At 36.7% G+C, this 18,414-nt stretch overlaps 1 protein-coding gene across 1 annotated transcript in view; it reads right to left on the reverse strand.

The window, feature by feature from the left end:
- LOC128232593 (uncharacterized) overlaps nt 1–18,143 on the reverse strand; it is a 54,657-nt gene extending 36,514 nt beyond the window's left edge. The window contains exons 1-5 of the mRNA XM_052946248.1: nt 18,043–18,143; nt 17,819–17,854; nt 14,691–14,727; nt 9,651–9,786; nt 3,304–3,442 (exon numbers count right to left, since the gene is read on the reverse strand). Coding sequence (XP_052802208.1) covers nt 3,304–3,442; nt 9,651–9,786; nt 14,691–14,727; nt 17,819–17,854; nt 18,043–18,048 — 354 coding nt within the window. The 5' untranslated portion in view covers nt 18,049–18,143. The remainder of the gene's footprint in view (nt 1–3,303; nt 3,443–9,650; nt 9,787–14,690; nt 14,728–17,818; nt 17,855–18,042) is intronic.
- Nucleotides 18,144–18,414: the final 271 nt, after the last annotated feature.

Here is an 18,414-nt window from a genome sequence, read left to right on the forward strand (position 1 = left end):
ACTTTCGACAAGAAATGACAGGCACATTAATAACTTAACGTTCAAACTTAGACAATATATGAAATGCACTTTGTCAGCGAAGACAGTATTTCAACTAGACACAACATGAGCATTGTCGGTTGTTCTTGCCTTCGTCATGAAGATTATATTTGATCACATTTGCCCCCTTGAACATGATGGCATTATGTTTGACTTTATAATAGAAATAGTTTGTATGAGCGCAATTTCTGCTGCACCATAATGCCAGGTTCGTTATGAATTTCAAAAAAGTATGTCTTCCAAACAACACACTGAATACACGTGCAAAGCATCAGCTGCGGTAAAATTTTACATTGAGTTAATAGGCAAGAGGCGTCATTTTGATGACGTAGTAAAATATACCAAAAAAGTTTTCTGAAGTATGCCAATGAATAATAACAAGACTATGTTATTTCAGAACGCTAATTGTGTCTAGTATAGAATGCCATTTTGTCCAGTCCACCTAATTGGCCGTCAACGAGTCTTTTGACGTTTTTTTACTATGGCAGACTCGTACAGGGATACATAAGAAATGTCAAAATAATAAAAAAGGACCCCTGATCGCTCATTTGGTTGATTCATGGTCGTACTAGTGAGCCGAATACGACGTGATCAGGTCTCAAAATATGTGTAACTGTTAAGTGTTTTACGTCATGAAATATGAGTTCACAGCATATAAAATATTTATATGAAAATATATCTTGACTCAAGTTTCTAAAATTTGCCGAACTTTTTCCGATTGACATGTACGAGGTTCATTCACAACATAAACACAACTGTTTATTTAAATGACGTATTTGATAGTTTCAAGAGTTTCAAGAGTTTATTGGCGAATCGGCATGTTTGCCTTTGGCCATTTACAAACTATCTTATTATGACCAAGACACAAAAGTATATTGATTTTTAAAGCAATTATGTGATAACATTACATATATATTCACAAAAGCAATATCCTAATAATATATACGAAAATATAACCAATAGAAGCAGCTAAACTTCTAGCTTTTCTTGTCTTAATTTCATAGCACTATATATAAACTTAGCTAAGTTTTGTAAAAATAAGTCCCTCTTTACTGACATCAAATATTTAAATTAAGCCATATTTGGCCAATTAAATTTAATATGATATTTTTTTTAAGATCTGAATAGGCTGAACAACAAAGCAGAAAATGGTATTCAGACTCCACAGTGTCATGTGAACAGAGTTTACATTTTCTGTTTTCTCTGTTAATATTCGTATATCGACCAGTCTCTATTTCCAGTGAATGAGATGACAGTCTAAATCTTGATAATTCTTTTCGGTGTTTATCATTTTTGATACACGTTAAATATTCTTCAAATAAAAAATCATTTTTAAATCTACAATAGTATTCCATTTTTGGTTGGGATGTTAAGTTATCATACCACGTTTGAATATATTGATCCCGTACTCTTTGGATTAACAAAGGAGAATAATTGTAATCTGTATTAAAATCAACTAACAAGTTACCATAACCCATTCTGTTTAACAAATCAGACATAGCTAAGTGCCATATTTTTTTACTAGCAGGACGTATGCTATTATAATGATAAATATTGGATTGTTTTGTTAACACATGATGCATTAATGAATTCGGATTCATATTAATTTTTATCCAATATTTCAATGCCCTTTCTTTACATATAACTGACAGTGGAAACCGTCCTAGCTCGCCTAAAACGGCGGCATTAGATGTCTTTGTTTAACACCAAGAATATGTTTGCAGAACTTTAAATGGAGTTTATCTAGCTCGTTATGATCATACGCTCCCCAAATCTCAGATCCATATAAAATAATTGGTACAATTAGAGCATCAAACAACAATAGTTTAGTTTTGATATCTAGTGTTAGTCTACTAAAAACAGATAGTAGATGGTTGTATGCCTTTAAAGCCTGTTCATTCAGCATTTTCCAGCATTATTCATATTCCCAGTATAAGAAAAGTTAATACCTAAGTAACAAAGTTATCCACCACTTCAACAATTTCGTCATTAATTGTCCATTTAAAATTACCTGGGTTTTCCTGCTTTCAAACACACATATTTCAGTTTTTTTTATTGTTGATTTTTAAACCCCAGTTACATGAATACATGTACAGAGAATTTAGCTGATGCTGTAAACTTACAGGATCAGTGGTAAATAATGCGATATCATCCGCAAACAACAGCATAAAAATAGATAGTGTATCAATGTCTGACTCAGTTAAATTGTGAAAGTCAACAGAGTCTTTAACATCATTGATAAACAAAATAAATAAAAGGGGTGATAATGGCTCCCCTTGTTTAACACCAAGTGATATATCAAACATATCAGAGTAGGACATATTACTAGCATCCTTAATACAAGCCTTAACACTTCTATATATAAATTTTATCATATTTATCATCTTGGAGCTAACTCCCGATTCTACTAATTTTACCCACAATGCATCATGGATAACAGTATCGAAAGCTTTTTCGTAATCAACAAATGCACAATATAGTTTATGTTTGCTTAGAATAGTATTCTGAATTAGTGCATGTAAGATCGGGGAAACATGAATAAACACAATACATGTAATTACAAATAAATTAAATAAATTACAATATTAATACAGGACATGAAGGGCGGGAGGGAGGGTAAAAATTTGAACGACCGTCCCCGCGACTTAAATTCTAACAATGACTGTGAGCGCCAAATACAGGTAATCAAGCGTAGTATTACCGAAAAGGTATTAGAGGTACAAAAGTTAACTCCCTTATAATTAAGGTTTTTGAAGCAAAATTTGAACTTTTAAGGGCCGTTCCAAAGATCTTATATTTACAAAAGCATGCTATATTTTTTATTTCAAGGTCATCAGTTTATTGTTGTGTTTTGTTATGGTATGTATGTTTATTATTCATGTCGGAAAATCGCTCATTGTGTTAACATCACTTGTTATCATGTGCCCGATTCTAAATAAAGATTATTGTATCATGTAGCTTGTATATTCTAGGGCAGTTGAGTGTTTATTTTCATTAAACTAGGACTGAAAATGGTGTTTTGTTTGAAATAAATCGCACTTGATGAACCTTTTCATGAAGGATTCCTGAGCCCGTTTGCCACTTGCGTGCATGTATGACTTTATTCATTTTTATTTTATAAGGAAAAAAAGTCCCTTTCATTTGATCAAATATCTGAAACTCAGTGCTGCTGCGTTATCTGACATTTTAATCGGTAAAATATATTTCTTTCAAAATATTCAATTTTGTATATAATTCTGGGATAAAGAGTGTCTAAGGCCTCACCATAAAACTGCAGCCGATGTCAACACCATTGGCGTCTTTGAAGACCGGGGTGCCGGGGGTCGAGACGTCTATCTGAAGTATAGTTCTCTGTGTGCCAGCGACTGGGGACGTTAACGTAATTCCCGTCCCGCCGTCGGTCCTGAATATTATAAACAGAAGTTCAAAAGTTGTGTGTTTTGTCTCACTCTTTGCTACTAAAATATATCAACACAATTAAACAAAGGGCTTGATTGAGGTTTTATGTCATGATCGTGAGAGGTTTAATCAATTGGCACGACATTTGACTTTCGAAACATGTATGTAGTACTAGCACGAAAATTGCCCTTCGAAAAATTGCCCTTCGAAACACGTATGTAGTACTAGCACGAAAATTGCCCTTCGAAAAATTGCCCTTCGAAACATGTCTGTAGTACTAGCACGAAAATTGCCCTTCGAAAAATTGCCCTTCGAAACATGTATGTAGTACTAGCACGAAAATTGCCGTAGTACTAGCACGAAAATTGCCAGTCGAAACATGTATGTCGTACAAGCACGACAATTGCCATTCGAAACATGTATGTAGTACTAGCACGACAATTGCCAGTCGAAACATGTATGTAGTACTAGCACGACAATTGCCAGTCGAAACATGTTTGTAGTACTAGCACGACAATTGCCATTCGAAACATGTATGTAGTACTAGCACGACAATTGCCATTCGAAACATGTATGTAGTACTAGCACGACAATTGCCATTCGAAACATGTATGTAGTACTAGCACGACAATTGCCATTCGAAACATGTATGTAGTACTAGCACGACAATTGCCATTCGAAATATGTATGTAGTACTAGCACGACGATTGCCAGTTGGAACATGTATGTAGTACTAGCACGACGATTGCCCTTCGGAACATGTATGTAGTACTAGCACGACGATTGCCCTTCAAAATATGTATGTAGTACTAGCACGACAATTGCCCTTCGAAATATGTATGTAGTACTAGCACGACAATTGCCATTCGAAATATGTATGTAGTACTAGGACGACAATTGCCAGTCGAAATATGTATGTAGTACTAGCACGAAAAATGCCAGTCGAAACATGTATGTAGTACTAGCACGAAAAATGCCAGTCGAAACATGTATGTAGTACTAGCACGAAAAATGCCAGTCGAAACATGTATGTAGTACTAGCACGAAAAATGCCAGTCGAAACATGTATGTAGTACTAGCACGAAAATTGCCATTCGAAACATGTCTGTAGTACTAGCACGAAAAATGACATTCGAAACATGTCTGTAGTACTAGCACGAAAAATGACATTCGGAACATGTCTGTAGTACTAGCACGAAAAATGACATTCGAAACATGTATGTAATACTAGCACGAAAATTGCCATTCGAAACATGTATGTAGTACTAGCACGAAAATTGCCATTCGAAACATGTATGTAGTACTAGCACGAAAATTGCCCTTCGAAACATGTATGTAGTACTAGCACAAAAATGACCTTCGAAACATGTTTGTAGTTCTAGCACAACAATTGACCTTCGAAACATGTTTGTAGTACAAGCACGACAATTGCCCATCGAAACATGTATGTAGTACAAGCACGACAATTGCCAGTCGAAACATGTATGTAGTACTAGCACGACAATTGCCAGTCGAAACATGTTTGTAGTACTAGCACGACAATTGCCATTTGAAACATGTTTGTAGTACAAGCACGACAATTGCCCTTCGAAACATGTTTGTAGTACTAGCACGACGATTGCCCTTCGAAACATGTTTGTAGTACAAGCACGACAATTGCCCTTCGAAACATGTTTGTAGTGCTAGCACGACAATTGCCCTTCGAAACATGTTTGTAGTGCTAGCACGACAATTGCCCTTCGAAATATGTTTGTAGTACTAGCACGAAACTTGCCCTTCGAAACATGTATGTAGTACTAGCACGACGATTGCCCTTCGAAACATGTATGTAGTACTAGCACGACAATTGCCCTTCGAAACATGTTTGTAGTACAAGCACGACAATTGCCCTTCGAAACATGTTTGTAGTGCTAGCACGACAATTGCCCTTCGAAACATGTTTGTAGTGCTAGCACGACAATTGCCCTTCGAAATATGTTTGTAGTACTAGCACGAAACTTGCCCTTCGAAACATGTATGTAGTACTAGCACGACGATTGCCCTTCGAAACATGTATGTAGTACTAGCATGACAATTGCCCTTCGAAACATGTATGTAGTACTAGCACGGCAATTGCCCTTCGAAACATGTTTGTAGTACAAGCACGACAATTGCCAGTCGAAACATGTATGTAGTACTAGCACGACAATTGCCATTCGAAACATGTTTGTAGTACTAGCACGACAATTGCGATTCGAAACATGTATGTAGTACTAGCACAACAATTGCCCTTCGAAACATGTTTGTAGTACTAGCACGACAATTGCCATTCGAAACATGCATGTAGTGCTAGCACGACAATTGCCATTCGAAACATGTATGTAGTGCTAGCACGACGATTGCCATTCGAAACATGTATGTAGTGCTAGCACGACAATTGCCATTCGAAACATGTATGTAGTGCTAGCACGACAATTGCCAGTCGAAACATGTTTGTAGTATTAGCACGACCATTGCCCTTCGAAACATGTATGTAGTACTAGCACGAAAATTGCCAGTCGAAACATGTATGTAGTACTAGCACGAAAATTGCCAGTCGAAACATGTTTGTAGTGCTAGCACGACAATTGCCATTCGAAATATGTTTGTAGTGCTAGCACGAAAATTGCCATTCGAAACATGTTTGTAGTGCTAGCACGAAAATTGCCCTTCGAAACATGTTTGTAGTACTAGCACGAAAATTGCCCTTCGAAACATGTTTGTAGTACTAGCACGACAATTGCCATTTGAAACATGTTTGTAGTACAAGCACGACAATTGCCCTTCGAAACATGTTTGTAGTACAAGCACGAGAATTGCCCTTCGAAACATGTATGTAGTACTAGCACGACGATTGCCCTTCGAAACATGTTTGTAGTACAAGCACGACAATTGCCCTTCGAAACATGTTTGTAGAGCTAGCACGACAATTGCCCTTCGAAACATGTTTGTAGTGCTAGCACGACAATTGCCCTTCGAAATATGTTTGTAGTACTAGCACGAAACTTGCCCTTCGAAACATGTATGTAGTACTAGCACGACGATTGCCCTTCGAAACATGTATGTAGTACTAGCACGACAATTGCCCTTCGAAACATGTATGTAGTACTAGCACGGCAATTGCCCTTCGAAACATGTTTGTAGTACAAGCACGACAATTGCCAGTCGAAACATGTTTGTAGTACAAGCACGACAATTGCCAGTCGAAACATGTATGTAGTACTAGCACGAAAATTGCCATTCGAAACATGTTTGTAGTACTAGCACGACAATTGCCATTCGAAACATGTATGTAGTACTAGCACAACAATTGCCCTTCGAAACATGTTTGTAGTACAAGCACGACAATTGCCATTCGAAACATGTATGTAGTGCTAGCACGACAATTGCCATTCGAAACATGTATGTAGTGCTAGCACGACAATTGCCATTCGAAACATGTATGTAGTGCTAGCACGACGATTGCCATTCGAAACATGTATGTAGTGCTAGCACGACAATTGCCAGTCGAAACATGTTTGTAGTACTAGCACGACAATTGCCCTTCGAAACATGTTTGTAGTACTAGCACGACCATTGCCCTTCGAAACATGTATGTAGTGCTAGCACGAAAATTGCCAGTCGAAACATGTATGTAGTGCTAGCACGACAATTGCCAGTCGAAACATGTTTGTAGTGCTAGCACGACAATTGCCATTCGAAATATGTTTGTAGTGCTAGCACGACAATTGCCATTCGAAACATGTTTGTAGTGCTAGCACGAAAATTGCAAGTCGAAACATGTTTGTAGTACTAGCACGAAAATTGCCCTTTGAAATATGAATGTAGTACTAGCACGACAATTGCCATTCGAAACATGTTTGTAGTACTAGCACGACAATTGCCATTCGAAACATGTATGTAGTTCTAGCACGACAATTGCCTTCGAAACATGTTTGTAGTACAAGCACGACAATTGCCATTCGAAACATGTATGTAGTACTAGCACGACAATTGCCAGTCGAAACATGTATGTAGTACTAGCACGACAATTGCCAGTCGAAACATGTATGTAGTACTAGCACGACAATTGCCAGTCGAAACATGTATGTAGTACTAGCACGACAATTGCCAGTCGAAACATGAATGTAGTACTAGCACAAAAAAATGCCAGTCGAAACATGTATGTAGTACTAGCACGAAAAATGCCCTTCGAAACATGTATGTAGTACTAGCACGAAAAATGCCCTTCGAAACATGTATGTAGTGCTAGCACGACAATTGCCATTCGAAATATGTTTGTAGTACTAGCACGAAAATTGTCCTTCGAAACATGTTTGTAGTACTAGCACGAAAATTGCCAGTCGAAACATGTATGTAGTACTAGCACGAAAATTGCCAGTCGAAACATGTATGTAGTACTAGCACGAAAATTGCCAGTCGAAACATGTATGTAGTACTAGCACGAAAATTGCCCTTCGAAACATGTTTGTAGTACTAGCACGAAAAATGCCAGTCGAAACATGTTTGTAGTACTAGCACGAAAAATGCCAGTCGAAACATGTTTGTAGTACTAGCACGAAAATTGCCATTCGAAACATGTATGTAGTACTAGCACGAAAATTGCCCTTCGAAACATGTATGTAGTACTAGCACAAAAAATGCCAGTCGAAACATGTATGTAGTACTAGCACGAAAAATGCCAGTCGAAACATGTATGTAGTACTAGCACGAAAAATGCCAGTCGAAACATGTATGTAGTACTAGCACGACAATTGCCCTTCGAAACATGTATGTAGTACTAGCACGACAATTGCCCTTCGAAACATGTATGTAGTACTAGCACAAAAAATGCCAGTCGAAACATGTATGTAGTACTAGCACGAAAAATGCCAGTCGAAACATGTATGTAGTACTAGCACGAAAATTGCCCTTCGAAACATGTTTGTAGTACTAGCACAAAAAATGCCAGTCGAAACATGTATGTAGTACTAGCACGAAAAATGCCAGTCGAAACATGTATGTAGTACTAGCACGAAAAATGCCAGTCGGAACATGTATGTAGTACAAGCACGAAAATTGCCATTCGAAACATGTATGTTGTAGTAGCACGAAAATTGACATTCGAAACATGTATGTAGTACTAGCACGAAATTTCCCTTCGATACATGTATGTAGTACTAGCACGAAAAATGACATTCGAAACATATATGTAGCACTAGCATAAAATGACATTCAAAATATATGTATAGTACTAGAACGAAAATTGTCATTCTAATCGTGAATATAGTGCTTTTCAAATCAGTTACAGACATATCACATGTGAACAAATAAGCTGTGTGAAGTTAGCTACATTTGACATTGGACATTGGGATTTAAAAAATAAATGTCGTGCCAGCACGACATTGGACATTGGGCTTTCAGAAATAAATGTCGTGCACGACATTGGACATTGACCTTCCAAAAATGAATGTCGTGCTAGCACGACATTGGACATTGGACATTCAAAAGTGAATGACGTGCTGACACGACATTGGACATTGGACATTCAAAATGAATGGCATTGGGCTTTCAAAAATGAATGTCGTGCACGACATTGGACATTGGACATTGACCTTTCAAAAATGAATGTCGTGCTTGTACGACATTGGACATTGGGCTTTTAAAAATAAATTTTGTGCTAACACGACATTGGACATTGGACATTCAAAAGTGAATGTCGTGCTAGCACGACATTGGACAATCAAAAGTGAATGACGTGCTGACACGACATTGGACATTGGACATTCAAAGGGCAATGTTGTACTTGCTCGACATTGGACATTGGACATTGGCCTTTCAAAAATGAATGTCGTGCTAGCACGACATTGGATATTGGACATTCAAAAGTGAATGTCGTGTTGGCACGACTTTTGACATACGACATTCAAAAATGAATGTTGTGCTAGCACGGCTTTGGACATTGAACATTCAAAAATAAAAGTCGTACTGGCACGACATTGGACAGCTGTCGAGCGGAAGTCGCACTATTCAACAGCCGCTTCAGTGTTGCAAGATACCAGTAATGATTGAACATTCGTGCATTATATATAAGCGCTTGGAGCCATTTTGCAACAATTCATGAATCACATTGCTGTGCCTAAAATGCTGATATCAATATAACATAAATCTGAAGATCCATTGCATTAAGATATATGAGTTTCGGTGTGACTGACCTGCAGTTAGCTGGATAGGAGTTGTCTAGTTGCGTCCAGATGGCGACAAAGGCGAGATCTGCTGTATCTGCTGTCTCCCTGATAAAGTCCAGGGTGAGAGTCCACACACCGCCGGTATCCGTTCCAGTTATTGACACTGGATTTGACAAATTAATGTGAAAGTACCGAGTTATTTATTAATGATTACATGTCAAGCTTCTCAATTCGTAATGCGTGAACTCAAAAATCTGGATGAATAAAATGTACCATTTCACTTGTTTGTGCGTTACTTAGGCACCGTGCCCAATGTGTGGGCTTATTGATTTATAATTACAATTAAGTCAATTAAATTTTATGATTTTTTTTCTTCTTTCATTTTTTTGATTGAAGAATTGCATAATATGAATATATCCTCCAATTAACGTTTTAAAATGCCGATAAAACGTAGAACAATTATTTCAGTAAAATATTCCTTGGGTAAACGGCCAGTGATTCGTTCCGGCTGTCGGTGATTAATTTCGTCGGACAGCGAATCGTTCCTTCGAAATCATAATAAGACTGTGAAAGGAAAAAGAAAAAAAAATACTCTTAAAGCGTATTCCGATTTCGTTTTTGTAGAATGCAACTGTATAGTCTTATCTATGAAAGGGATTATCCGCCAGTTAATTCATGGTGCTTTATGACATTTCCCATTTTAAATTGCAATTGCATTTGTCTAAATGGCAGGTGCCTTCGTGCAATTGCTGCGTGCCTTTTTGTTATTGACAAAAACATTTGTCTATGTATACAACTTTAAGATTCCTTCACTTTATTGCTTAGTGTTAACGTCTAAACGACAAATGACATGTGTCAAGTTCTTACATTTAAATAACTAAAAAAACTAAATTGCGTACAAAACTACAATTTAACTATAAATACTAAATAACTAATAGTATTTATATACTGTAATAAGACCATTGAAAGCTAAATTAATATTCATTAATAGCAGTATGCATTTGTCAATAAGCATATAGACGAATGCATCTAGACGAACGCAACTTAACGAATGGAATTAGAAGGGAGCCAGTAAATGTTGCTATCCTGCGTCAGCAACATTAAATGGGAATGGAAACCAAATGCTGGTACCCTTCTTATCCACGGGAGAGCACTCTCGCGAGTTTTGCTACGGTAGCAGTCAACAGTTTTCGCGTTATTAAACTTTGTCGACAGGTTGATCATGGTTGATATGAATCCATTGATTTTGCAATCAGTGGGTCAAAGGTCAAGGTCAGGTAGACATTCAGTTGCAAATTGGGTTACATTCAATATCTGAAGAACGCTTTGGCTCAGGGACCTCAAACTTGGTAGTAAGATTATTCATGACCAGCAGATGAACCCTTGTAACATATTACATAGTGTTACTGATACCACACCCCAGGGACAGGTGTATGTACTTAGATTGCATAACCCGTTTGGTACTTGCATAACTTGTCTAGTGCGGTGTGGTATATACAGGTCGGTTTGACTGCTAGTCGGGGAAAGCTTTTGGACGTGGGAGCCTTTTAGCAGGGAGGGCGGTAGAATCGCCCTGTGTTATGATCCGGCTGGAAGCGTGACGCTGTTTAGGACTATTAATAAAGTTATTTACACGGAGCGGGCGTTTTGTTTAACTATACGTCACCCCTATTAATTTTGAAGACATTGAAGGTCAAGTTGGCGTTTACATAAAGCTGAAAATAGGTTTCCAATAAATATCTGAAGAACACTATGGCCAATGTACCTCAAACTTTGTAGGAAGGTTGGTCATGACCAACGGATGAATCCTATTGCGTTTGAGGTCAGTCGGTCAAAGGTCGTTGTGACTGTAAGTTGATAATAAGCAGTTTTCTATCAATAATTGAAAAATAACGCTTACGCATACAGACCTCGAACGTGGTAAAGGTCCCTTAAGCATGACCAGGTCCCTAACTATTTTGATGTCAGTTGGTCAAAAGTCAAGGTTGTGATGCTCTAAAGCTAAAAATCCGATTTCGTTCAATAACGAAATTTTTGGCGTCCGGTATGTTTTCTGGTCAATAACTTAAGAAGCATTTGCCCAATCATCACCAAATTTTGATAGAATGTGTTATGCTGTAAAATTTCGAGTACTTTTTTGTAATGAAGTTTTACGAAATGTCATTAATACTTTTTATGTTTCATAATTTTAGAATATTTTGTCTGTTAGAAACACATTCCTGGTGCTTAAAGTGAATTTTGATAAAAGCCAAATTATTTCATGACATTTTTTACTCTATCCAAACATAGTTGTCAAACTTTATATTATAGTATACACAGCGTATAGCATTTTTATTATCAATTAGTCTGTGGAATTATTTTTCTTGACAACCTATCACTACGCTAAAGATTGTTGCGAAACTTTAGATTGTAATATAAACAGAATGCCCGGCTTAATTGATAATTGAGATTAAGTCAGACAATGACATTTTTAGGGCCCAGACCCTAGTGTTCCCTGCGTCTGGATTAATTGTCTCAATTTCATTGGCCATGTATTGGCATGACTTTTTGTAACATCCTTTGTCATTGGATGATGATAGTTTTGGCAATTCTCTAAAAGTTGTGTCTTTCCTCGCTCGAGTCACTTTTACTGCTGACTTCGAAGTGTTTCATCTCATAATAAAACGAGGAAATAGACACATTTCTTGATCCTTTTTAGGTAAGAATTTTGCTTATTTGTGTAAGGTTGTTCTATCTTTTTTTAATGATTAACAGTTGTATTTGAGACTTAAATGTTTCCGTTTTAGAAACATGCTATAAAGTTATTTCAATGATATTGTATTAAGTATTTAAAGATAATTTAGAATGGAAAATCAGTCTTGATATGTTTATAAATGTATTTATACATTTCTTATAATTATCGTGTTCTGATTAGGTATAACTGATTTATGTAAGAAGCGTATTATTGTCTATGGCTTATTGTCACGTAACGCCAACGCTCACTTGACTTTCGTGATAGTTCGTTCAGTAACCAACCAACAACTGTTCAAGTGTTCTAAGTCTTTATTGTTCCACGTTCTTTCTAAGTATAATAATCAGTATATAATACAGCATGACAATTAAGGTAATCTCACATCCTAACTGCCGTCCATTAAGGACCCAAGGCCGCGTTGCTTGCCTGGCCTAAGCCAACTCTCTTTTCACATCCCAAATCATCTCTTTTATACTAATTTGTACTAATTTGTTGTCTACCTATGACAGCTTTACAACCACAGGAATACACGTTTTTGTAATTAACATGACCATTTTGTACATTTGTACCAGGTCGGCTGTCAACCATCTTCATATTCAAATGACAATCAAATATGCCCTACATTACTAAACATGCAGTATGTAGACACATATCCATTTAATTAAATCTTAATTATATCTTAATTATAACGTATTACGTCACATTCTATAGTATTAAACTCTGTAACGTGACATTATACACCCAAGTCACATCTAAGCGCTGTACACTTTTCGGTCATTCTTTTGGCTCCATTGTTCGCTTTTCGTTAGATAGTTAACTTAGTCGTTCTATGATCAGGACGCGATTGAGAAAAAAAAGCAGACATTTGTCAGTGAAATGTTTTAAGCTTATCTGATTCTTTTAAGACAGCAAAAGATGTTGACATGTATGTATATTGCTTCTTTGTATACTTTTGAAACCAACTAACTCAGAAAATGATGTGAGACTTTGCAATGCATTGTTGGTTCATCTAATTGCTAATTGTCAATCAAGATTAATTTGTAATTTAAGAGAAACTTATTATTTGACAATATTGAAATCATTATTATTCTGTATTATGAAATGTTGTTAATACTTATGATACATGTATATGTACTTCACTTTTACTGTTGACTTCGAAGTGTTTCATCTCATAATAAAACGAGGAAATAGACACATTTCTTGATCCTTTTTAGATCTCGGGAAGGAGTCACTAAGAGTCGTCCACGCGGCACAAAAATGTATATCGACATAATATCTCAGATAAGTTACTCGAGTCAATCATGGGTTATCGTCCTTTTATAATAAAAATCACATGACATCCGTTCTGCCTTATCAACAGCTTTAAAAGCCGTCACCAAATTTGGTCCGAATATTGAGGCATTTAATATTAAAAATAATTAAATGGATTGTCATCACATTCACATAAACATTGAAAGACAGTAGCAATTCATGAAAATGCATGTGACGAACACAGTATTTTAGATTATAATAAATAAATAATTATCAAATCACAGGACTAGCTGTTATAGAATAAAAACATCACGATTTATTAGAATTAAGAGTCACTAAAAACTTAAAAAGAGTTGATTAAATTTAAAAAAAATATTTCACAGGCTGGCTTTTTCACACAGTCGGTATCATAATTTAAGAGAATAAAAAGAACTAATAGCATGTCTGCTAGGAGAACCAACTGTCTTGGCAGTCGAAATGCACAAGGTTTTTTTTAGAGATTAGATCGGATTGTACAAATCATAGAAGACCATATTAAATAAAGCAAAGATAACTTAAAGCAAATATATAAGAGACAAATAAACCTGTACCAAAAAATGCAGTTACATCATATGAATATGCACTTAAGTGAATAGACATAAGCACATATCTGTGATAGGTTGAACAATCTTTCCACAATGTAGGTAGTTAAGATCGTTAAGTGGATTTGACGGATTTAAACCAATTGTCTTTAAAATTAATTGCAAGAAAAATCAGCAAAAGGTCTTTTCTACATTCGCGCGTCCATCTAATGTATAGTACCAAGAAAGTAAATAATCAACATTATATTGACCAAGTTGTAATATGTTCGTGCGCCACGTGAGCATGTCCTTTTCGTCCAAATTTGTTATACATGAGTGGTTGAGAAAAGAAACGCTTGTAGAGTAATTTCCATCAATGCTTATGGTCGACCATTGCTGTTATACGGACCAATACGGTTTTACGATATTTTTTTATGAACATAATTATTAAAGTTGTAAAAATGGCTATTAACTGAGAAATTTCTATCAGTATATATACATATCACCAACTAACTGCATACTTACAGAAACGAGCCCTTGTCTGAGACGCGAAAAGAATAACCTGAAAATGACGTAAATCAAGGGTTATGATAAGAAACATATAAAAGCTGTGCCAGTTGACAAACATATATTTTCTCAATACAACTGTACGTAACAGTTATTGCTGTCACTACCTGAGTTAATGAAATAATCGACAACGAGCTCGAAGTAGTGTTGTACAGTATCATCAATCAACGTCAAACTTTTACGTTGTGTGTACCTCTCCGCGTATTTCAAAGAAATGAGAGGTGAACTATTTAATAAAAAAACACAATATGCAGGGAGAAGCATTTTTGAGTTTTTTTAACCGGTCCAATGGATAACTCCGAGAAGATCCGACACGATTGTTAGTCATACCGGTCCAATGGATAACTCCGAGAAGATCCGACACGATTGTTAGTCATACCGGTCCAATGGATAACTCCGAGGAGATCGACACGATTGTTAGTCATTTAAAGTTTTTTCAGCATAGTGCACAGCCAGAATGTAACTCTGGTTAGAGCTACCTTTGTTCTTTAAGGTGCACTAGTGTAAAGCACTGTCACATGGGACCCCCAATTAGCTTCCCTCCCGGAAGACGATTCCTATTTTTAGTGGTGCGGCGGAGAATCTAACCAGCGACCCCTGGATTGACAATCAAGTGTATTACCACTTGACCACGGATCCACTACAGCTGCTGAACGATCCGGTAGTGTTATGTAAGCTTATTTATACTCGCATTCGAGTAAGATTGTTAGTCATTTTAGTTTTATTAACATAGTACACAGTCAGAATGTAGCTCTTTCCCTGCCTTTTTAACGTTCACCAGTGTATAGCGCTTTCACATGGGACCTTACGTTCGTCCCGGAAAACGATTAGAATTTCTATTAGTGGTGCGGCGGGGAATCGAACCTGCGGCCTCTGGATTGACAGTCAAGTGGATGGGCCATGGATCCGCTCTAGAAAGGAATGCTGTTTATATGGAAAACGCTGGATTCTCACGTGATCTCAACTGAACAATGGATACTTTCTCATGTGATTTCAACTGACCAATGGAAATTGGGTTGTCTAGTTAACGCAATGGTAAGCGCACTCACTCCTCACCTAGGCGATCAGGGTTGATTCCCGGTCTGGGCGCATATAAGTTTGGTTTGGGGCCACCAAGCCGGACAAGTAGAATTTTCCCCGTGTACTGCAGTTTCAACCACAACACAAGACCACACTCACGCGTAACATCGTGCCATAAAAAATGATCAATATAATGTTGTAATTACTTGTTTCACAATCGTTGTGAAATAAATAAGTTAAAACTAATGGATATTTTCCCGTCATGCATATTTTCTGTGTTTATGCCCAAATTATCACTCTTAAACAATTATAAACCTTTTTAAAAAAATGTCGATCGAGCACTTCAGCGGCCTAGCGGCGTGAAGTTAGCGGCATGACGGCCTAGCAGCCTTAAATGGTATGTATACATGCGTATCCTTCCAAAACAATGATAAATCTATGGTTTAACAATTTTGCTAAATACAAAAAATAAAAATGCTGATATTCGCTGTAATGGATTTTTTAGGCAGCTTGGTCGAGTTTTGGGCGAAATGCAGACATTCGTTAAAGGATGGTGATTTGTGATAGAAACCATAACTTTGTCACTTTTAGAGAAGGAAAGGCATGTATAAATGGTTTATATTAGAAACCAATTTTAGGCCGCTAGGCCGCTGAACTGCTTGATCGACAATTTTGAAAAAAAAGTTAGTTGCTTAAGAGTGATTATTTTTGCATAAAACAGTAAATATATCGTTGATTTTGAAGAACAGGCATGTTTAATGTTTTAAAATAGCTGACTACTTTATCGACATTTTTGATAACATATGAACGTTAGTATGACGTGTATGATACGAGTTATTTTAATTCATCACTTCATATAGTTATTAAATATTATAAGAGTATAATATGTTGGATTGATTGACTGATTGATTGGTGCACGATGCAGTAAGTGTACGTTACGGTGTACCTAGCGGTAATTTTACGGTGAACTATATACGTTACGGTGCACCTAGCGATAATTGTACGGTACGGTGCACCAGTGCGGTATTTATACGGTGCACGGCGCACTATGTACGTTTCGGTGCACCTAGAGGTAAATACGGTACGGTGTACCAAGACTCTATATTAGAGACCCAGGCGCCAATAATTGTCATATCAGAGCTGTAACCAGTAGATCGAAGGATGATTCCCGCTCGAGTTTTCAATAAATTTGGTAGTTGATGCAGCCACTATTACATACACTTAACCAAGTTTCTAACGCATCACTTTGGAGTTTATTGGTTTTGAATAGACACACGCGGTGTTGAAATGTAATTTATAATTATAAGTTATATAATTGCAAAGCTCACGTCTAGCTTCAGCAACCGTGGGTTGTGCTGAATTGAGCGCATACAAATACGAGTTGTATTTTATTTGAATTTCATAAGATAAAGAACAGAAAACATTTAAATGACAGGCATTTGACCCACTAAAAATCTGAACTTTTCTTAATTGCATCATTTTTGCTGAAAACAATAAATCGCGCTCTCGGTTTTCTTATTGCTACGCGTTTGTACGGTTTATGATTCTCTGCCCGTTTGAAGCAGTACACGAGACTCCTTAGAATGAAGTCGCGGACACTTCCTATTCTACTTCCGATCCACTTAAAATTAAATGTTTTCGCTTGTAACCTTCTGAAAATCTCGTGTAGCATTTTACCAGCCGTCGGAAAGAAAACGATGCAAAAAACGCATTAAAAATAGCTAAAATAGGTACAAGAATGGTACACTTTGACTAAAAACACAGTTTCAAGTCACGCAATTTTCTATTTTGACATTGTAAACAAGCAATCGTGCAGCGTATACTTTTGATAACTTTTTCGTTTAGGCCTCTAGAAACATAGGTTAAAAACCGAGGCCTCTGTATAGGCGTATTTATATTGAGATAAAAGTGAAAACAAACTTAATTACCAAGTCAAAATATCCTCCATAAACACCAAAATTATTTCACAAACCGCATCAAACATTTCCCTCACTTAAATTTCCGCAAAAATAAGTTACGTTGGACCCCCTGAAATACAGATGTGAGTAATATAAAAATGGACTTACCGTCAGCAAGGTGGCTAGCATTGGTTTCTCCATTATCTGAAAAAATAATATATTCAGTTGAATATAGTCTTGAAACCACGAGCATAAAGTAAAGAATTGGTTAAATCAAGTTTAAAATTCCATTTTGCCAAGCACCAAGTTAGGCTATTTGAAATGGTGTGAATATATACATATATAATTAAATAAATACAAATAATATATGATATGTAATATATGAACAGTACCTTCATCCTTGTTAGTACATCCAAACATACGCTTCAGTGGACTGCGTCGTTCCGTATCACTTCTTCTTTAAAGTTTGTCGCTATCCACCCAAATTTTATCTTTCGATGCGGTCCATAACCTTGTGGTCACGCATCCATAGCGCAGTTTTAACACACGCCCATGAAACGAAGAATATATTTATTTTCTGAATACTAATAGTCTTATGAAAACTGAAAATATTATAAGCAATGATAATCGCTCATACATTTGAGTGAAAAGGCGGACGTAAGTATTTTCTTCAACCGGGGCTTGTCCTAGCTAATAATTTAACACGAGGTGATCAGTTATTGAACACATCGCTCAATCTTTCGTATATCGTGCTGGTAGTGGTG

Source organism: Mya arenaria, chromosome 4, assembly GCF_026914265.1.
Source record: "Mya arenaria isolate MELC-2E11 chromosome 4, ASM2691426v1".
Taxonomy (NCBI): Eukaryota; Metazoa; Mollusca; class Bivalvia; order Myida; family Myidae; genus Mya; species Mya arenaria.